This window comes from Syngnathus typhle, linkage group LG3 (genome assembly GCF_033458585.1).
Source record: "Syngnathus typhle isolate RoL2023-S1 ecotype Sweden linkage group LG3, RoL_Styp_1.0, whole genome shotgun sequence".
NCBI classification, from domain to species: Eukaryota; Metazoa; Chordata; class Actinopteri; order Syngnathiformes; family Syngnathidae; genus Syngnathus; species Syngnathus typhle.
In genome coordinates this window covers 5,723,436-5,741,992 of record NC_083740.1, presented here as the reverse complement: position 1 = coordinate 5,741,992, position 18,557 = coordinate 5,723,436, and the positions used below count along the sequence as shown (strand labels likewise).

General features: G+C 41.2%; 1 protein-coding gene across 7 annotated transcripts in view; it reads left to right on the top strand.

The window, feature by feature from the left end:
• ptprdb (protein tyrosine phosphatase receptor type Db) overlaps positions 1 to 18,557 on the top strand; it is a 117,617-nt gene that overhangs the window by 62,114 nt on the left and 36,946 nt on the right. For all 7 annotated transcript variants that reach the window (XM_061274700.1, XM_061274696.1, XM_061274699.1 and 4 more), the window contains 3 exons: positions 3,624 to 3,773; positions 12,731 to 12,876; positions 13,896 to 14,037. In XM_061274700.1, the coding sequence (XP_061130684.1) occupies positions 3,689 to 3,773; positions 12,731 to 12,876; positions 13,896 to 14,037 (373 nt within the window). In that variant the 5' untranslated portion in view covers positions 3,624 to 3,688. The remainder of the gene's footprint in view (positions 1 to 3,623; positions 3,774 to 12,730; positions 12,877 to 13,895; positions 14,038 to 18,557) is intronic.

Below are 18,557 nucleotides of genomic sequence, written 5' to 3'. Positions count from 1 at the left end.
CGTTGACATGGCCATGGATGATGATGTCCTACAGCATCATTACAAGCCAACTAGATCTCACATTTGAAGGTCAGATTACTATTTCATCAAGCTTTGAAGTGGATTGTTGCACTTTAGTTGTCAAGTGAAGCCAGCAAAATCAGGATGTAATCACTGCTGCTGCTTTTTTTTTTTTTTTTTTTCATTGGTGGCTGTGATGAGAGAGAATGCATTATCATACATTATACATTGGTTGTTTGATGCGATGGCAGTCAAAACAAACAACACTTTCCGGACAAGCCCTTCATAAATCCTTTGAATCATAATACTCTTTAATATACACAATAACTTGGCATCACATCAGCAATTTGGTTACTTTAATATTATCAACCCTGAGAATTCACTTGTTCCCGTCCAGCTTGGTCAGACTACCTCCTCTTGACATCATTATTTTTGAAAGAGCCCGTTTGTCCAAGCAGCCAGACGTTCTATATATACCTGACAGTTCAACCCACCTGAGGCGAAGAGAGCAATGCAGTGGTTTGCTTGCTGTAGGTGAAAAGAGAAAGTAAGTCACCCCTGCATGGAGGCAATTAAAAGCTGTCACGAGGTGATGTAATCAGCTGACATCCCCACAGACTTTGACATTGGCTTGTGTGCCTCGAAAGACCAATGCTTGGCTCTTGACTCGCTCAGGGGATGCTCAAAGTCTATCTCAGTGTGTGCATGAGGAGGGGGGGGCTGTCAAGGGAGATGACAGGTTATCAGCAATCAGCATGCATCGAGCGCACACATCGGCATCCGTACAATCCGTCGTCGGCATGTTTATTACTACTCGTAAAAATGTGTGCAGCGCTAAACTTTGCAGTTGCAAACAATAGTTTGTGCATAACAAGTTTCAGCCAAGTCGATCCAGCAGTTACTTGCAAAATCACAAAAGTCTGTTACCACGGCAACCAATGATGATATTTTAAAATGTCCATTGTTTTCACATTCCGTAATGGTTTTCATCTATTATTATTATGTCCTGCTGTGATGCAACAAATCCAAATTGTCACCAGACATTTCTGTCAGTCAGCCACTTGTTCCAACATGGCGAATCGCACAAATTAATGAGTGTGTCTAATTGCATTCGCTGTCTCAGCTTTGCTACAGCAAATCAAATTATGAGACTGAGTGTTGTTTTTCCGCGGCGCACACTTTGCCTTAAGCTACGCTTTTCAGGATCAGCCTTTTGTCTGCATCTCTATCTTCGTCAGCCTCCGTTGCGCCGTTTTCTCAGTCTCGTCCCAAACGGCTTCCAATCATCTGCCCACGCTTTCTGTTTCTTTATCCTGCTTTTTTAGTCGTTGTTTTTTTGAAGTCGTTTTTAATTGCGCTTACGGAATTGTAATCTTGTACCAGTAAACGGAGATCTAAATCCAATATGCTCTGGTTTGGCACATACAAAAGCAGCTTGTGATTGATCACCGATGATCATCTCGGATCTTAATATGAGGAGAAACTTCTACAAATACATATAATAAATATTTTTGGGCATTTCCTGAAGAATTTGGAGGGATTAAAAAATATATATTTTGCGGACCCATGGCGATATTCTTGTCATCCACACTCCCCAGGAAATAAATCTGATATTTCCAGACAGACTATATATATAATTGAGCGATAAGGATGAAGTGAGTCTCTGACCAAGATTGCGATCCGCAAGCTTAGTAATGAACAACAACAACAACCACACAGACTACCTGTCTGATTCTCTCTTTTCTTCTTTTTCTATCTTCTTTCAAGCTCACATGGGCTCTTTGTGTTTCCCGTTTTGCCATTTCCCGTCGACTCTGCTCTCTCGCCGTTTCTCTCCCTTCTTTCCATTTGTCTCTCGCTCGCTGTTATCTCAAGCTCTTTAATTAACGTGACACGCTGTGAAGTGAGATACTAAATAATGCAGACTTTTCCAGTGACATTAAATCAGCCGGCGTGATTAGTGGCCACACACACAAACACAAAGATCTTTTGTAATGCCTGCTTTCATTTTGAAAAAGATAATCGCGACTGTAATTAGAGAAAATAGACATACTACAAATGACAGCGAATAATCAAAGAGTATTTCTAACAACACTGGCGTTTATTCCATGGAATTGCTTTTGTAAAGTTTACTTTTGAAGTAGTTTTGGAAAAAAAAATTCAACACTATTTTTCTCAATTGTGGTATTGTTATTGCATGACTCATTTATTTATTTTATGTCATTTTATGTACAGTGCTAATTTGGAAACAAATGCATGTCTGTGACCATGCACCATCATAATTCAGCTGTCATAGTGTCGTAGTACTCCAATCCAGGATGACTCAATCTGTGTAGGTAGGGATCTAGCTTGTCCCAAAGCAATTGTTTCAGAGCAAACCTAATAGAAAATCCAGTCTGGGTTTAGTAGTTTGTTGCTTTGGCTTGCAGAGGGAGGCGGGGGGGTGTCGAGCGATTTAGTGTCCTGCTCTGATCTCTCCCCTGTCTCTCATTTTTTTAATCAGAAAGCTTGTAGAAGACTGGGTAGAATTTAGACTGCAGTTGCTGAATATGATGAGCGCTTTTGGAGACACATTGCCATAAACTCGAGTGTGTGTTGGATGCAGGTGGGAGACAATAGACATGACACCCAGCTGCCTGCAAAAGTATATTTTTACACTTTTGTTACAGTTCAGTGCAAACAACAACTGGCTCATGCATACAAATGTAGCAACTTATACATTACTGAGGGGCAAAATGCATAAACATGAATAAGTCAAGATATATTATGGGCTTTCACTTCAACGCTGTCATGTTTTGGAGAGCAACACTCATCCGTCATGTCTGATCGTGTCATGCGATTTGAGCTAATAATAATAATAATAAATTATATTTATAACGCACTTTACATTTGGGGGAATCTCAAAGTGCTAGGAATCTCAAAGTGCTAAGTGCTAGCTGTGAGTTTTGTGACGCTCAAGACATCGCCCGTCTCGACTGATGCCAGACGGTCGCGGGCGACTGCTGATCGCGGACGGAGACAGACAGAGACTGACTGATTGAAGGATGATGAGATAGAGAAGACGGCATTGAGACGTTTAAATATGCGATGCAAGAAAAAAAGATATGGTCACGGCAACATGGAATAAGGCTGATGAAAAGGATGATTAAAAAACAAGCAGATCTTGTCTCGAGTTTGAAGAAGCAATAAAGAAAATAAAGAACGTAATCTGTCTCCTTGCCATCGTGCATCCCCTCCCACTCTCCATCCTTTTTATCAATCACATTGTTTCTTATATTCATATACGGCAAACAAACCCAGCACCGACAAATTGAAGATTTTTCCGAGCTGCGCGAGTGATGTTTCGAAGCAGAATGTTGCTTGTCGGTTGAAGTTCAGCGGATATTTTGCACATGCACATGCAGAAGCGTGCACACACCTCGAGCGATGGAAGGTCCTGAGAAAGTACGAAAAGGAAGAAGGCAGCTGCATAACTGGAGTGTGAGGCCTGGAGGGAAATCACACATTTTCGAAAATGTGCGTGTGTATACATGTGTGTACGTGCTCCCTTTATACGTCCAAATTTAAGCTTTCTAAAACAATCCTAATGAGTGCATTCTCTTCTTTGTGTCTCTCCCACGCAGGTTGTGAGGACTTGTCTCCATCGTCCTGTTGTACAGTGAGGCAGTGAGCTCACGGAGGATACAGCATGCATGTGTCGAAATATCCAACAATGCACTCTGCCAGTCCGGGTCTGATCCTCCTCAGTTTCCTTTTCCTCGCCGATGCTGACTGTGAGTGCATTCACGACACACTCCTAATGTTGGCTCGAGGATGCCGCCTGTCAAAAAATGCATATGTATGAATCTGGCCTTTATTTTTTTTCTGATATTGCATCTGCACCATTCAAGTGTGTGTTTATCTGTACGTGTTGGCAAGCTGGCTTGATGCGAGGCCAGCTGTTTTTGTCCAGCCCCGGTATGACTTGGCATGGATAGTCAGAACACATATGGCAGATCAGATAATTTCGCCGCCGCTTGTGTGATTGCGTTGCGACTGTGTGTTTGGAAGAGATCCGTGACTATGGCAAATATGCTCATGTACGACCAACATGCTTTTTTTTTTTTTTTTTTGCTTAGGCAATGTAGTCATTAGTTTCATGCATGTTTCCATGTTCAAATATTAGAATGTGATGTTTACATGCAAACTCGAGTTATTCATCTTCCAGGGGAAAAAAAAAATATCCTCACATTTGATAATCTGCCAACTTCCTTGTCTCTAATTTTATATACACTTCATTTTAAAATTATGGTTAAAATATGAAGTGTCATTAGCTTAAGGTTTCCAGAGAGAGTGTTAATAGAAAATTATTTAAAATGTGTAGACACTCTTCCTTTTCTTTAAAAATAATCCAAACCAAAATTTCCAAATCCATTCCCTGAAATGAGTTCACCAGTATTCTGTAAAGTACAAGTGTAACAAGCCGAAAGCAATCATAAAAAGAGATGCACTCCTTGAAAACATGCATTGCCTCCAGGCGACGCTTTGGTAGACACGATGTCACAATGTCAGGTTGGAAATGAGCTGTGAGGTTCCTCTCTCGTAATATTATCCATGAGACAGATTGACTGATTTGGGTTGAAACCGCGGATGAAAAATTGCCATGACCAAGTGAGGGACTCTTAAAAGATGTAATATATAAATAGAAGGACAAAGATGGATGATGAGAAGACAGTTTGGGAAGAGAGAAATGGATGAGTGAACACCTGGGAATTATCTTTGGCATCAGGAATGATTGTGTCTACAGGTTCTGTTTGTGTAGTGACAGCTAAGAACACAAACGTTGTGGTTTGTTAAAATTAAAGGCAGTCTAGTTTTAAATTTGTGCTGAATCCAATTTGGATTATTTTGTTTAATGTTGGAAATTTGTGTGTTCAATTTATAAAATACGTTTAGTGCAATTCCATTTCTGAAATCAATAATGAATCGCAAATAAGTATTTATTGTATGCAATTGAGTTCATCGCCATTGGAAGTGGCAAAATGATTTGTTCCGCCCGAATCAGATTTTTTTTCGTGTCCGTGAAAACAGTGCATCCGATCATAATTTTAATCCGAACTCTGATCGGATTAAAGAAATTTTCTCCAGTGTTAGGATTGCACGGTCAGGCGGAGCACAGTAAAAGCACACCCATCAACAAGATGTCTTGTTTTCCTCTCAGCCATCTGCCCTTTTAGTCCCATGTGTAAATTGCCAGGTCGGCCTGTAACGGTCCAATCATCCTTCAAAACGATGATGGTCCCAGACTTCCTTCGTGAGGGCTGGAGGAGAATCATTTGTACTTAGTCTCCTTTTCTTCCCCTCACATTCGCTTTGACTTTCTTCACTGCTCCATACTGGCTTCATGTCACATCCTCATAATGTACTGAGATAGGAGGAGCAGAGACTTGGGGCTTTCTCTCATCTCTTTAATCTCACTGTGTGTGACGTGTAATGCCGACTTTAATATCAACAGCCGAAGCTCTGAGGCTGGCTTGAGAGTTGAGGCATAGACTGTCATTACTGGAATGCTTGTGTTGACAAGTTTTGGAGATGTTAAACGCTCCGTGACAAAATGTAAATACAAGCTGTGGAGGATCTTTTGCTCACCTTTGCGAGCGCCGTCACATTCTTGGTACACGAGCCGCACTCGTAGATTCACTTGGGCTAAGGGATTGGAATGCAGCTATACTTTTGTCCCCGCCCTTTACACATTTAGTAATTTTACTTTGCCTCTTTCGCTTCCCCCCACATTTTGGATTTCTCCGTGTATTTGCCGGCGCATGTATGCAAATGTCATCTATCTGGTGGATTAAGAGTAATGCCCTGATCCCGTCGCAAACTAGGCCACTGCACCATGTACGTGGCGAGATGCCCTTTGTGCGAAACGCCGTCTCTCCGTCTGTCGTTCGGGATACAATGGACACACATTGTTATTTCTTCTCATCCTATTTTGTCTCACAAACAACCTGTTGTGCCATTGTCGGCTGGAACTATGACAGAAAGAAAAAAAAAACTAAAAATGTCCCCTTTCAAGTATATATTGCCGAGTTATTTTGTAAGTAGACTCCAAAGGCTAAAAGTGGAAACAGATTTGTATAGTCAAAAATTGACATACCACAGACTTTTTATATGTTAGGTCACATCAGGACTTGAACCAGCCAGTTTTTTTACCCCAAACTATCCGTTTCTACATTATTTGTATTATAAATAGTAAATATAACTACAGCTTCTATAATATGCTCTGTGTTTTGTACAACAACCATACCAATACCAAAATACAGTTTTGCACTCATAGTGGCAGATTGAGCTGTCAACATTCAAGCAGACAACCAGTCGACTATGACGCGATGGTTGACCGGGAGCTGCAAGGTTTCGGGGTCAGTTGTCCACAGTGACTGAACCATTACCTGTCAAAGCTGAGGAGCCCTCGAGTGAAACAGCAAATAATAGCCGCTTTGACAGGAGACTTCTGAGGTGGCCTGTGAGTTTGTGATGCTCTTATCCCTAAAGCACTTTGTTCAGTGGTCTGATTTTGAAAATGTGTTTTTTGGATTACAGAACAATTATGTGGCTCCATTTCAAGACAAAAAAATTCATATAGGACTCTCAAATAAAATTGTATGGGGCATGTTTTAAGTACATTTTTAAATATTTGAAAAGCCAATAAGTGTACATATAGATTATACTACTGCTGGTATTTCCTTAATCAAATGATCAACCAAATGCATTGGCATGTCAATACTCTCTCTTGTCATGTTTAATGACATATGATTGAGTTCCAGTGAGTATGTTTGGAGTTTTCCATACATGAACATGTGTAGCCTTTCCAGTAGACACAAGATTAGATTGCAATAAGTATCTTGTTACATGCAAGCGTCCTCTTGGCTGATAGATAAAGACCATCGGGGTCACACAGATCACAGGGTCCTGCCCTCGGGGATTAGATTAATGCCCATGCTATCTTTATGTGATTGAGGTGTATTGCACATTTCTGATACAGACAATACATACAATGCAATAAATATACCAAGCCAAGAAATCTTGTTTTTAATTAAGGATAATCAAAATGCTGTGTTTTGTATCATAGTATGGACGTCATTGCTACTTTAGACCTTAACCCTAATACTATTTCACTTCTATTTGTAACATAATCAGAGTCAGAGTCAGTTGCCGTAATTGTCTATCTTGATAAGAATTTCTGAACTCATTTAGCATTTATTTTGTTTGTTTTTCGTAGATGGCCCCGAGGGTAAAACTGACAGCCTGGACAGAACAGTCCATGTTGAGAACTTGAACATAAATATTTAAAGGATGTTTGAGCAAAGTTGCTGTGTCTGCTTGCAGCTAGCATAGGCGTGCATCCAGCCATGAGTAAAAGGAACTGACTGGTGCTAGCTCACGGTTATCTTAGCAGGTGCACCTTTCTGTGCAGAGCCCCGCTAAGCGTTAGCTTAGCTTAGTCGGGGCGCCTGTGTGTGATTAATGCGCTCTGACCACAAACTACTCTGTTCTTCTTTATGGGAAGCCACCAGTGACCCAATAAAGTTGCGTACCCAGCAGGCCAGCCCATGTGCTTCTAATGACCTATGTAGTGGAAAAGAAAACCCCATTTGATTAATTCTTCCCCTTTAGTTTCTAACAAATTAACCCTGATTAATTTGGCACTAGCCAGACCCAGGGGCAGTTACAGCGGCATGCTAATTAGTACATGGACATTACTACCAGCAGAAGCGGGGTTGTTATTTATACCATTGTTAATGTGATTATTGCTACGTCAACTGGAAGTTGTACAAGTATGCGTGCAAACAAGCAGATACATTTGAAGCTAATTGTGTTCAAAAGTATTCTGCGTTTTTTTGAGACACAGCAAAATTCACAGTCCAATATCTTTAATTTAAAATGTATCAAAAATCCGACCAAATTTCCTAGCACTTACTTATATATGAATTTCTTTTCACTGCCTAAACGGAATGTTTTGACAAATGTTTTTCAGTGCATTTACCACTGCTCGGGGACAATATTTGTCTCTCCCTGTTTAATGGCTTCAGCCATCCAATTTCATTTCTAGGACGAATGCAAGCAGCTGATAATTTGCTCTTAATGTGTCGGCTTGATGTTAATATGTTACGCTTCTGGCTAGCCTCCCGCCCACTCTTGAGGCCCACTATCATGGCCATGGCTCCAGCTCCACTTTTGGCCTCATTCCTCAACTTGTCTGACAAGCCTGACTCACTTCTTATTTGCGGAGTCATCCGCTAACCGCCCACCACCACATGCAGCCCAGTGCAGCGGGATCTTCCCTGGCAAGGCTTCTAAATGACTCATTACATGCTTAACGATCGACGAGAACACACACGTACAAACGTGGGGCGAAGGCACAGATGCTTGGCAAGTTGCACTTGCATCTAAAGCAGACTTTTCAGATGGAATCATAACATCCATCGCAGAGGCATAACAAGTCCCAAATGCTATTTAACTTCCACTTAAAAGGGAAACAAGGATCTTGTCCAACCATGAGGATGTGCCTGGTATCGACCTGATCAGGAAGTTCAATAACCAATTATCCCCCCCCCCCCTCGTCCTCTGAGGCATGATCCGGTATTCCACCTATAAGCAGTAACAACTAGCACGCATTCTGGATAAGCAACTCTAAATGTTTGGACACTGCAGTTCCTTCATATAATGCACGAGAATTAAATGCTTGACTATATTCTCCAAAGTGAAAAGTTCTAATGTTCAATTTGTAGCTTTGTTACAAACCAGATCAGGCAGCTTGGGTCGATTTTACGCTACTGGGGCCATTGATCTGATTTGTTTGGATAGGACTCTCTGCCTTTTTCAACCACATTTGCAAAGTGACTCGGACAAGAAAACACAAAGCTCGGGAGCGAAGGGTTTTCGTAAAGATCCACCCGCTGTTTTTTTATTTTATTTTAGAATAATGCATTGATTGGCAGGTCCTTGGTAGTGACACTTGTGCATCTGGCCTGGGATTTATTTACTCCTAATACGGTGTTCACCCCCCTCCACCTATACATGACCGGCAATCAGACCAGTCTGCCTAAGTCAGTAGGGGTCGGCTAGAATTCTAATTACCAAGTGGCATGTCTGGCCCTTCATCTATCAAAGTTCTTCACCCATCTGTCAGATGATCCATGTTGCTCTTCTTATCCATGTCTGGGTCGAGGGTGAAGCAGTCTAATAAGGGATTCCCAGAAGGATGCCTGGCCACCTTGTCCAATTCCGCCGGTGGGCAGCCTCAACAAATAGTCTCTGCGACGTGTTTTCATTTTCTGCTCGGTGGACATGGCCGGAACACCTCACCAGGGAGGCATCCAGAAGTTATAACCCCAATAGAACCCTACCGGGAACCACTGGGCAAACTCCCGAATGGCCTGCCTCTCCGTGTCCCAACAAATACTGCGGCATGAATATTTCCATAGGAAGCTCCCGCCTATGGTCCGCCTTTTTTCACTTACCTTTATCTTCATGTTCTTGTATATCACACACACCATGCAGGTTTTATGCTTCTATCTGCAACTACCCAAGTTGTGGCCCTTTGGGATAAGAAAGTATTTTTCAGCAACATTATCTTTGTACACATTGCCCTTAGCTTAAATTAATCTTGTTCTTGGTCTTTTTAGAAGCGCTACAATGCGGAACCTTTATCGTCCCTGCGCAGTGTGCTGGTTATCTCACGGAGAGTTTATCCAAATGTTACATTTGTCACAGTTTACTGAATTAGAAAACAGAAAAACAGCTATAAGGAAGACACAGCCACATCACATTGTACTCGGCTTTAATGCAGTGGCTATTTTTTTTTTGTTTAGCTACTTACAAGGAAAGAGCAAATGAAGATATATCCTCAATGATGAATTGTCAGTTGTCAATTGCGTAACGTAAGGAATCGAGTAAATGAGGCGGAGAGTTTTGGATCATTTTTAAAGCGAAAAAACAATCGCTTACAGTACTTGTATTTGGCCTTAAATTCAGTAGTGGGAGCAAATGAGAAGTTTCTACCTTGGGATCAAGGTTTACACACATTTTAACTCAAAAAAGTTGTCCAGTGTCAGGCGCTGACTCTGTAATCCTTGCCATCTGCTGTGTAGATCAGATCCCACTATATGCCGACCTTTATGTAGGCCATCCTGCCTCCAGCAGAACATTGAGCAAATACAAAAATACACACATGCGCACACACACACGGAGAGGGGAAGATTGGCACCGTCTAATTCCATCTAAATCTCTTGCTGCGGTACCACTCAGTAATTTCCCCCTCATTTCCATCTTGGGTCAAACCGAGGAGATAGATTATCACTGCGAAACCTCGAACTTCCTCTTTCAAGTTTTGGCTTGTCATGCCAACCACTCATTTGACATGGTTGAAAAATACGGTAAATTCCATCACTCGGCTTGAGACGTGATCGCTTACAGAATGGGAGGAAAAGACGATAAGTGATGCGAAATGAAGACGATGGTAAACAAAGAGCGGGGTGGAGGGAAGTGAAATTGGAAGGCTGAATTGAGACAAGAGAAGAGCATACGGTTGCACACCCCCTCCCCTCATTAAGTCAGTCAGTGTGACAGGAGGACTTACATAACACCCCAGAGATGGAGGGAGGAGATGAAGAAAGAGTAACGAGGAGGAGGATGAAAGAGGTAGCAGCTGCAGAGCAGGGAAGACATGATAGGGCGGACGAAGAATCGAGTGCACACTCTTGGAAAAGCAACCTTTGAGGGGAGGAGAGACTCAAACAATCACATGAGCTTGAGTATTTGAATGAAGGCAAGTGGGATGAGGGATAAAAAAAAAAAAAAGAAGTGAAAGATCTGCCATTCTTTTTAGTCTGCCTCGACTGGCTTTACACTTTTCATTTGTTTTGTGGGGGAGAGATTAGCAAGAGGATTAAGAGGGCGACTCTACCGCTCTTCATCCTTTCGCTTCTCCCTCGTTCGGTACCTCTCAGATGGGAGCGTGCACATTTGCTCACTGGCTCGTGCGTCCCGGGAAATTAATGCACAGTTTGCGCGCTGGCTACGCTGCTTGGGGCTGCAGCTAACCATTTTTTCTTTTGTTTTTGCCCAACCGAGTCAATCTGTTGTTTGAGATGAGTCTGTGAATTTTGAATTAGAGATGGATTGGGCAGTTTCTTGAAACCCGGCGTGGTGGCTTAATGGTGCTTGTATAATGACAGAATTGGGAATGATATCATACTGGGAAAAATGGGCTTGTATTGCTAGGAACTGCACTAGTGTTACAGCAACCACACAGTCTGTGTACCGCTTTCCAAATGCCCCAAAAAATAATAATTTCAGCAACACTAAAATCTACAACCATACCGTGTATTTGTTTTGCCCTGATGCTTTTCGAAATAGACGTTTAAAGTGATGAAATGGGTGTTAGTAAAAGATGAAAACCAAAATAGTATTACAAACTAAATGTTTTAAAAAATTGTAATTTTGGACTAATCAACATCCAAAATCATTAACCACAAACCATCTGAGATATGATAAATCAAATAGTTTAGGCTTAAGCCAACATTCATATGCATGAACTTTGCAGCAATGTTCCATGTTTGGTAGGCGTGAGCAATCAAGTATGCTTTTATTCCTGTAAATCAACCCCCAGAGTGTTCCATCTCACTTTTTGAGAAAAAAATATGAACAAAAATGGAGCATCCTCGTCTTGCAGTGCTAGCTGTAAACAGCAATTGGCTGCAAGTTCAATCGCTGACTCTGAAGCAGATGACTGAGCAGTCGTCATTTTTCTCCTTCCTTGTCTGGTTTGCCACTTGGAGTAGGCAGACGCTCTCCGACTTGACTCTCCTCTCCATCTGTCTCGCTCATCTCTCCCTTTATCTCACCCATTCTCCCATTCTGTCCCCCTCATGCTTCCAACACTCCCTGCGAAGCTTAGCCACTCTGCCTCCTTCCTTTTGAAACAGCAAAAAGCAATTCCTCTCCCTTTGTCAGGGCAGTTGGCACTAAGCCCTTAAGTAGGGATTTTCTGGTTTGGCGGGAATGCCATTAGGCGAGCGGCCGATGACGTGCCGTGACTGACGTGCCGAATCTTTCTGATGTCGTGATGTCACAATCCCGCCAAGGCAGTGGTTATGATATTGTTGGCGTCCCTCGAATGAGGAGGCTTTAGTGGTCATGTCAGAAGTAAGTCTTCATAAATCCTTTATGGCACAGAAATATTAAGCTTCTTTGGTGGTGCAGAGGCAAAGAGAAGAACATGGCGGAACACAGTGGAACGTCAACGCAGAAAAATAAATAAGACACTTGCAGAAATGGGCCACACGCTTTCGTTAGCGGTCGTAGGGGAACTGCCGGAATCAGTTTACACTCTTAAAACATTGACAAGTTCCAACTATTTCCATGACTCATGGGATCTTTTACATCTGAAGAAGCGGGACTGACTGAATCATCGCATGTGCCGATTTAAATGGCCTTCATCTCTCTTTTTATTAGCGCAGTCGTTCAGTAAGTGCTGCAGATGCGCAAATGAAAGATTATTGCAGTACATCAGTAGTAGGTCGGTATATTTGGTGCCTGAGTGCATTTTAAAAATACAATAATCCACTAAAGGATGCAGCTATGTGTAAATACGTTCGGTGTGGTAATGCATACCGTGTTGCGTAAATCAAAACTGCCCTCGTTAGATCACACACTCGTGTTGACTTTTTTCATGTTTCTTTTCACACAGCCCCTCCACGATTTACCCGAACCCCAGAAGACCAGACAGGAGTCCAAGGCGGCGTGGCATCGTTCGTGTGCCAGGCCGCCGGCGAGCCGCAGCCCAAGATTGTGTGGAACAAAAAAGGCAAAAAAGTCAGCAATCAGAGATTTGAGGTAAGAGCCCAAGGCCCGAAGTATTGACATTTTCTTTGTATTTCATCCAACGAGAACAATATTACTCAAAATGCTGTAGGTGGGGTTTTTTTCATGAAAAAGAAAAGTAATTTTGTTTGCTTTGGAATAAAATGGAGATTGGTGATAAATCCTTTTTGATTTGACTGAAACAGAAGCTGGACTTGGGAGTTCATTGAGACTTTCAAAAAACTTTAGAATAGCACGTACTGCCAACAAACCCTTTCAAAAAGTGTTTAACAATGTCCCATACAGTTAAATATACAGAACGTCCTTAGTGACTCCTGCACGATTTAATGAGATCCAATAATACTGTACAAAAGGTTTTTTTTTTTTTTTTAAATCACTCTGATACTGTTTTGATATCCATTTTTTTTTTCTTTTTTAAAGAACACTGTCGTACTCTTTCGCTTTGGTTGTCAGTATGGGGGATTCAGAAATGATTATTAGTTTCCCACAGGCTTTAACCTTAGCTTCCCTTGCAAGTCAACCTCAGAAGGACATGCTGAATCCGCCTCTCTCAGTGTCACTCAGAGGTCAAGGCGCTTTCGAAGCATGATAAGTCTATTTACCTCCCTTCTGTCAACTTGGTTGTGATTGAAAGATAGAGATGTTTTCTTTTTTAATCGGGAATACAGAACCCGAGCCTATATTGTTGAGCTTGTCCTGTTTATTGGGAGTGACTGCGGGGATGTTTGATTTATTGGATTACAGTCAGCGAAAGCTTTCTGAGAATTCAAAATCCTGATCTCTCACATAGCATGCACTAATCATATTCAAGGGTATTTTAATCCAAGTACAGTCCACCAAAAGGTATTAAAAATCTCGTACACATTGTATGAAAATGACATTGGAGATTTTTGAACTTCTTTAGTCATTACGCTCGGGCCAAAGTTGGTTGGCATAAATCTTGAAATGCAAAGTGTATTTCCAGGCTGGTCGAAACGCTTGACATGTCCCAACTACGACTTATCCAACATCATATGTTATCTTTTACGCAGGTGATTGAATTTGACGACGGGTCTGGCTCAGTCCTGAGAATCCAGCCTCTCCGGACCCCCAGAGATGAGGCTATTTACGAATGCCACGCCTCTAACTCGGCAGGAGAGCTCACGGCCTCCACCCGGCTAAGCGTGCTAAGAGGTCAGTGGCATCACACAAACCAGCTGAGTTCGCCTCCATTTTCCAAACACAACATTCTAAATCCAAAGGCTTTTATTTCTTCGAACGTAACCCACATCCCTCACCTGGACCTTACTTAGAATTCAGACTATAGCGAGTTATACTTTTCATTTCATAGATTGTAAATTAGAAATATTAATGCTGACAAAGCTGAAAGCTCGGAAGAGGGGTTCTCTTTAGAAGTCAATAAGTGTGTAAAGGCTGCACTCTGTGCTTTTGTTAGTGTTAGCAGCAGTCCATTAATGCAGATGGTGATGTTAGTGTTAGTGGAGTCCATTAGGAGAACATTATGCACCGGTAGTCGGAAGCTCAAGAGTGTCTTAGCGAGTGAAGCCGCTCAAGTGTGGATAATCACACCGGCTGCCTTTATAGTCCGCGCTTGTGTGAGGGGAAAGGACGAGCGGCCTATTGTTTCTATCCTCTCATCTCTCGCTTTTCTTCCTCAAGTACTATCCACAGTATCTACGTATGTTTGTTTTTTTTGTTTTTATCGGAACGGCTCTTACCTTGCTTTACCCTGATCTCTCGCTCAACATGCTCTTCCGCACAACATCTAAATTATTCACGTCAGATGGCTCTTTGCATCTTGGGTGTACATGCGACCACTGACACATGCACATCTGCGTCATGTTCCCCATCAAGGGAACGCGTCCCCTCTTCTTCTGCACAGTAACTGCTCAATCACGTTTACGCACACCCACAAGCGCAAATGATTATCCTCGGTCAAAGATGGTTATACTTTATGTTTTTTTTTTTTGTTGTTGTTTTGGGTGAAGCCACATGGGAACTGCTAATTGCCCAAAACGTCAGCACCGTCACACACGCACACACAGAGGCACAGATGTGTCAGTCATGTGACCCCACCCTATGTCCAGCGATGGAGTGTCTGACAGGAGGGTGGTCATGCTAAGGTCAGCCAGCTTAATTATTGAGGATTAACACCAGTCCAGTCCAGAAATCTTGGCCTTCCGTAATGGCTGTGATTGGCAAAGGCTGAAATAATAATGGAGAGCAGTGGGATGCCCTTGTAGAGTATTTATTTATAAAGTCTGCATGTTGCAGACTGCTGCAAGAACAGATCAAATGTAATCCTAAAGGAAGTGTTCAAAATTGCAAAATTCATTTATTTTTGTTTGCTGAAATCCAACTGAAATTTATTTATAGAATACTTTCAAAACAACCATGGCCGCATACCAAGTGTATAAATTAAATTAATAAAACAAAAAACAGTAAACGCCTAAATTGATGGCTGGCTAAGTCCAGGTTCGTTATGTTCATTCATTCATTCATTCATTCATCCATTCATTCATTCATTCATTCATTCTTAATGAATAAATAACTGCTGAAAGAGGTTCCAAATGAGCTTCAAAATGTTTTAACCGTTCTTCCATCGTCACCTAGTGACACACCCAGAAAATTAAAATTAAACAAAAAAAGGGCTTTTTAATACGGTACGGTCATATGAAGCTTATGATCAAAATATACACTTTTGTTTTTTTTACATGAGTCAAGGTTTCACAATCAAACTCTGAAATCTGTTGTAATCTAATTAATGACAAGATTGGAAGACTCCAATTTCTACTCAACATTGTCAGCGATAAAATATTTCAACTTGCCACGTGTAACTTGACAAGTCAAATATATTGGGATGACCTTTGTACCGCGTATTGTAAATTCAACAGTCCCTCCTAAGATCTTTCAATCCCGTGGGCGTGCTAAGATGTCAGACAAATTCAACATCATGAAGTATTGCTCTTGTCAAACTTATTGAGATGAAATTTGATAATCAGGCGTTTATTTTATTGCATCAACCCACCCACATGGCGTTTAAGGTGTCATGAATGGTCAACACAGTCAGGAGAACGTATTACACTTGGGCCCTTCTGAAGCTTTTGTTTCTACGCTGGCTGTTTTTCATTTTTATAGTTGACGAATGTAGCGCGCAAATGTGCGCACATTTCATTTTGGATCTCCTATAAAGCAGATGCAGCAGTTTGCGAAGCAGTTCCCATGACTGTGAGACTGGCTTTGCCTATGAGCTGTGAAATTATCTGGACTAAGCTCAATGGAAACACTCGAACGAGAGCACATCCAAATGAAACAGTGGGAGGCTCCGTCAACACAGGAGCGTTGGGTTACTCGTTCGCTCTGATCTCAACGAGCAGCAGCGTTAGCCTGAAAAGACTTTGGTGTCACTTTACACTTGTCCCGATGATGGATGACAAATAGCTTGTGTGATACTCGCTTTTCCTTGTGTAGGACTTTTTTTTTTTCCAAGCAAAACAAAAATAACTGTTACGAGGGGACACTGTTTTTCATCTAGGGGCAAAACATTTGCTTTTTGGGTGGCTGGGAGCTCCTGGAAGTGACTATAAATCAATAAAATGTCTAAACATGTGACACGTCGCTGTCAACCAATTAGCGGACAGCGCTCGCTTTAGCTCCACCCGATACAGATGATGACCCAGACGGTATTCCAATCATTATTCCTGAATTTTATGTTACCGTATTTTCCGCACCTAAAAACCTCCAGTTTTCTCAAAAGCCAACAGTGCGCCTTATAATTCGGTGCGCCTTATATATGGACCAATATGGATTCGTGTATGAGGACTAATTTATTCAAATAAGCTTTACGTGTTTAATTTGTGTGTTGTGTGATATTAACGTTTGAGGAACATTGAGTTATTGATATATTGTCATTGTTTTCACGATTTCGAGTGTTACTATATTGTGATTGCATTAACGTTTGAGCAACATTGAGTTATTTATTCTATGCGCTTTATAATCCGGTGCGCCTTATATATGGATAAAGTTTTAAAATGGGCCATTCATTGAAGGTGCGCCTTATAGTGCGGAAAATACGGTACAAGTTGAATGTAGCCAGAAGGGCAAGAATTTACTGTCACTTCACCATTGTTGTGCAAAACAATAACATTTTCAAAGCATGGCATTTCTGTATTTAAAATGAGGTCAAATAGTCACATTGAAAATCGCTTTATAATCTTACACCTGTTGACATTTAAAAGGAGCGTTTTTATCCACGTTCAAACACCTCAGGCCATCTGCACCAACGCATGATTGTGACAGGGAGCAGATTTTTTTTAAAGCACGCATCCTCAGCGTTGAGCACCATGTCCCACCCCAGGTAGATGAAATAGAATGTATTATAGCTGCAGATGAGGGGCTTTCTTTGAAGTAAGTGTTTGCATAATGAAAGCGAGGAGAATCACGATTGTTATGCCGCCTTCTCTCCCTTGTGCTCCCTCTCTCTTTATGTCGGTCGCTCTGTTTTCCTTCTTTTGTTTCACTATTCTATTTCACTTTTTTTTTTTTTTGCAAATGCAGCTGTTTTACAGTATATCCATTCACCCCAGTCACACGTGCTTGCCATCACCCGTACACCTCATCTTGTTCACTTTGGTTTACAATGCCCATGTTTCCATTTGTCGGTGTTATGATTGATTGAAATCGGAGCTTTTAAAAGGCCACACGCATGTACGCTTTCAAAGCCACCGTCTCACGACCCGGCTGGCTACAGTTGGATGGGTTACTACCAAAATTAGCATCTCCTTGGTGGGGTTCAGTGCTAGGATTTCCCGGTAATGAGCCTTGGTGTGGTTGAAAGAGATCACAAGGGATACTGGATTATTTTTTCTTTTGAGAAGAGGAGTAGAGGGCTAAAAGTTAAATACCTTTAAGATCAAACACACGTCTGTTTGCTTGTGTGGTTTGGTTATGGGTGACTCATCAGCCTGTTTGTTTATTGTCACCCACCAGGGGATATATTAGATACACTTTATTTGCATAGAACACGGGTCACATTCAAATTTTGTCTAAAGGTCTTTGAGATGTTAACGTGCATCAAAAAGTTTTTTTTTTCATTTACAATTTTATTAGTACATCTATGGAATAATAAACAACTGGAGAATGTCCACTCGAATAAATTATGGTTGTTGAAAATCACTTAACTTCAAGTTAATATATTGTTTAATATAAAGTATTTTAACAGATTTAATACATAATGTTTATATATTATATATAATATGTGACTCAAAATGGAAAGGCAAACAAATGGAATAATTGATGCATTAATGGATGGGATGGTTTGACATTTTGAATTGGGTTTTAAAAAAAGTTGAACTCTGATAACTGGAACAGCAACACACCCAAGAGAGCATGGAAAAATTGCTTATTCTTTTGAAAGTTTTAGCTGTGCTTAGTGTGGTGTGCCTGAGGCTCGATTGAATTTCCCTTATCAGAGCTATTTAGCATGTTACCTTGCTCTGAAACTTTCAACAATACTACATCCAATATTAATTTTGAAAAACTGTCCAAATTGTATTATTATTATTATACAAATGTACTGTGATCTTTCCATGCTATAACATCATGAAATAATTGACAATTTGCCATTGCAAAGTTGACCATCTACCAAACAGTTCTCCTCTTATGTGTATATCAAACAAAAGTGCCCAATTTTG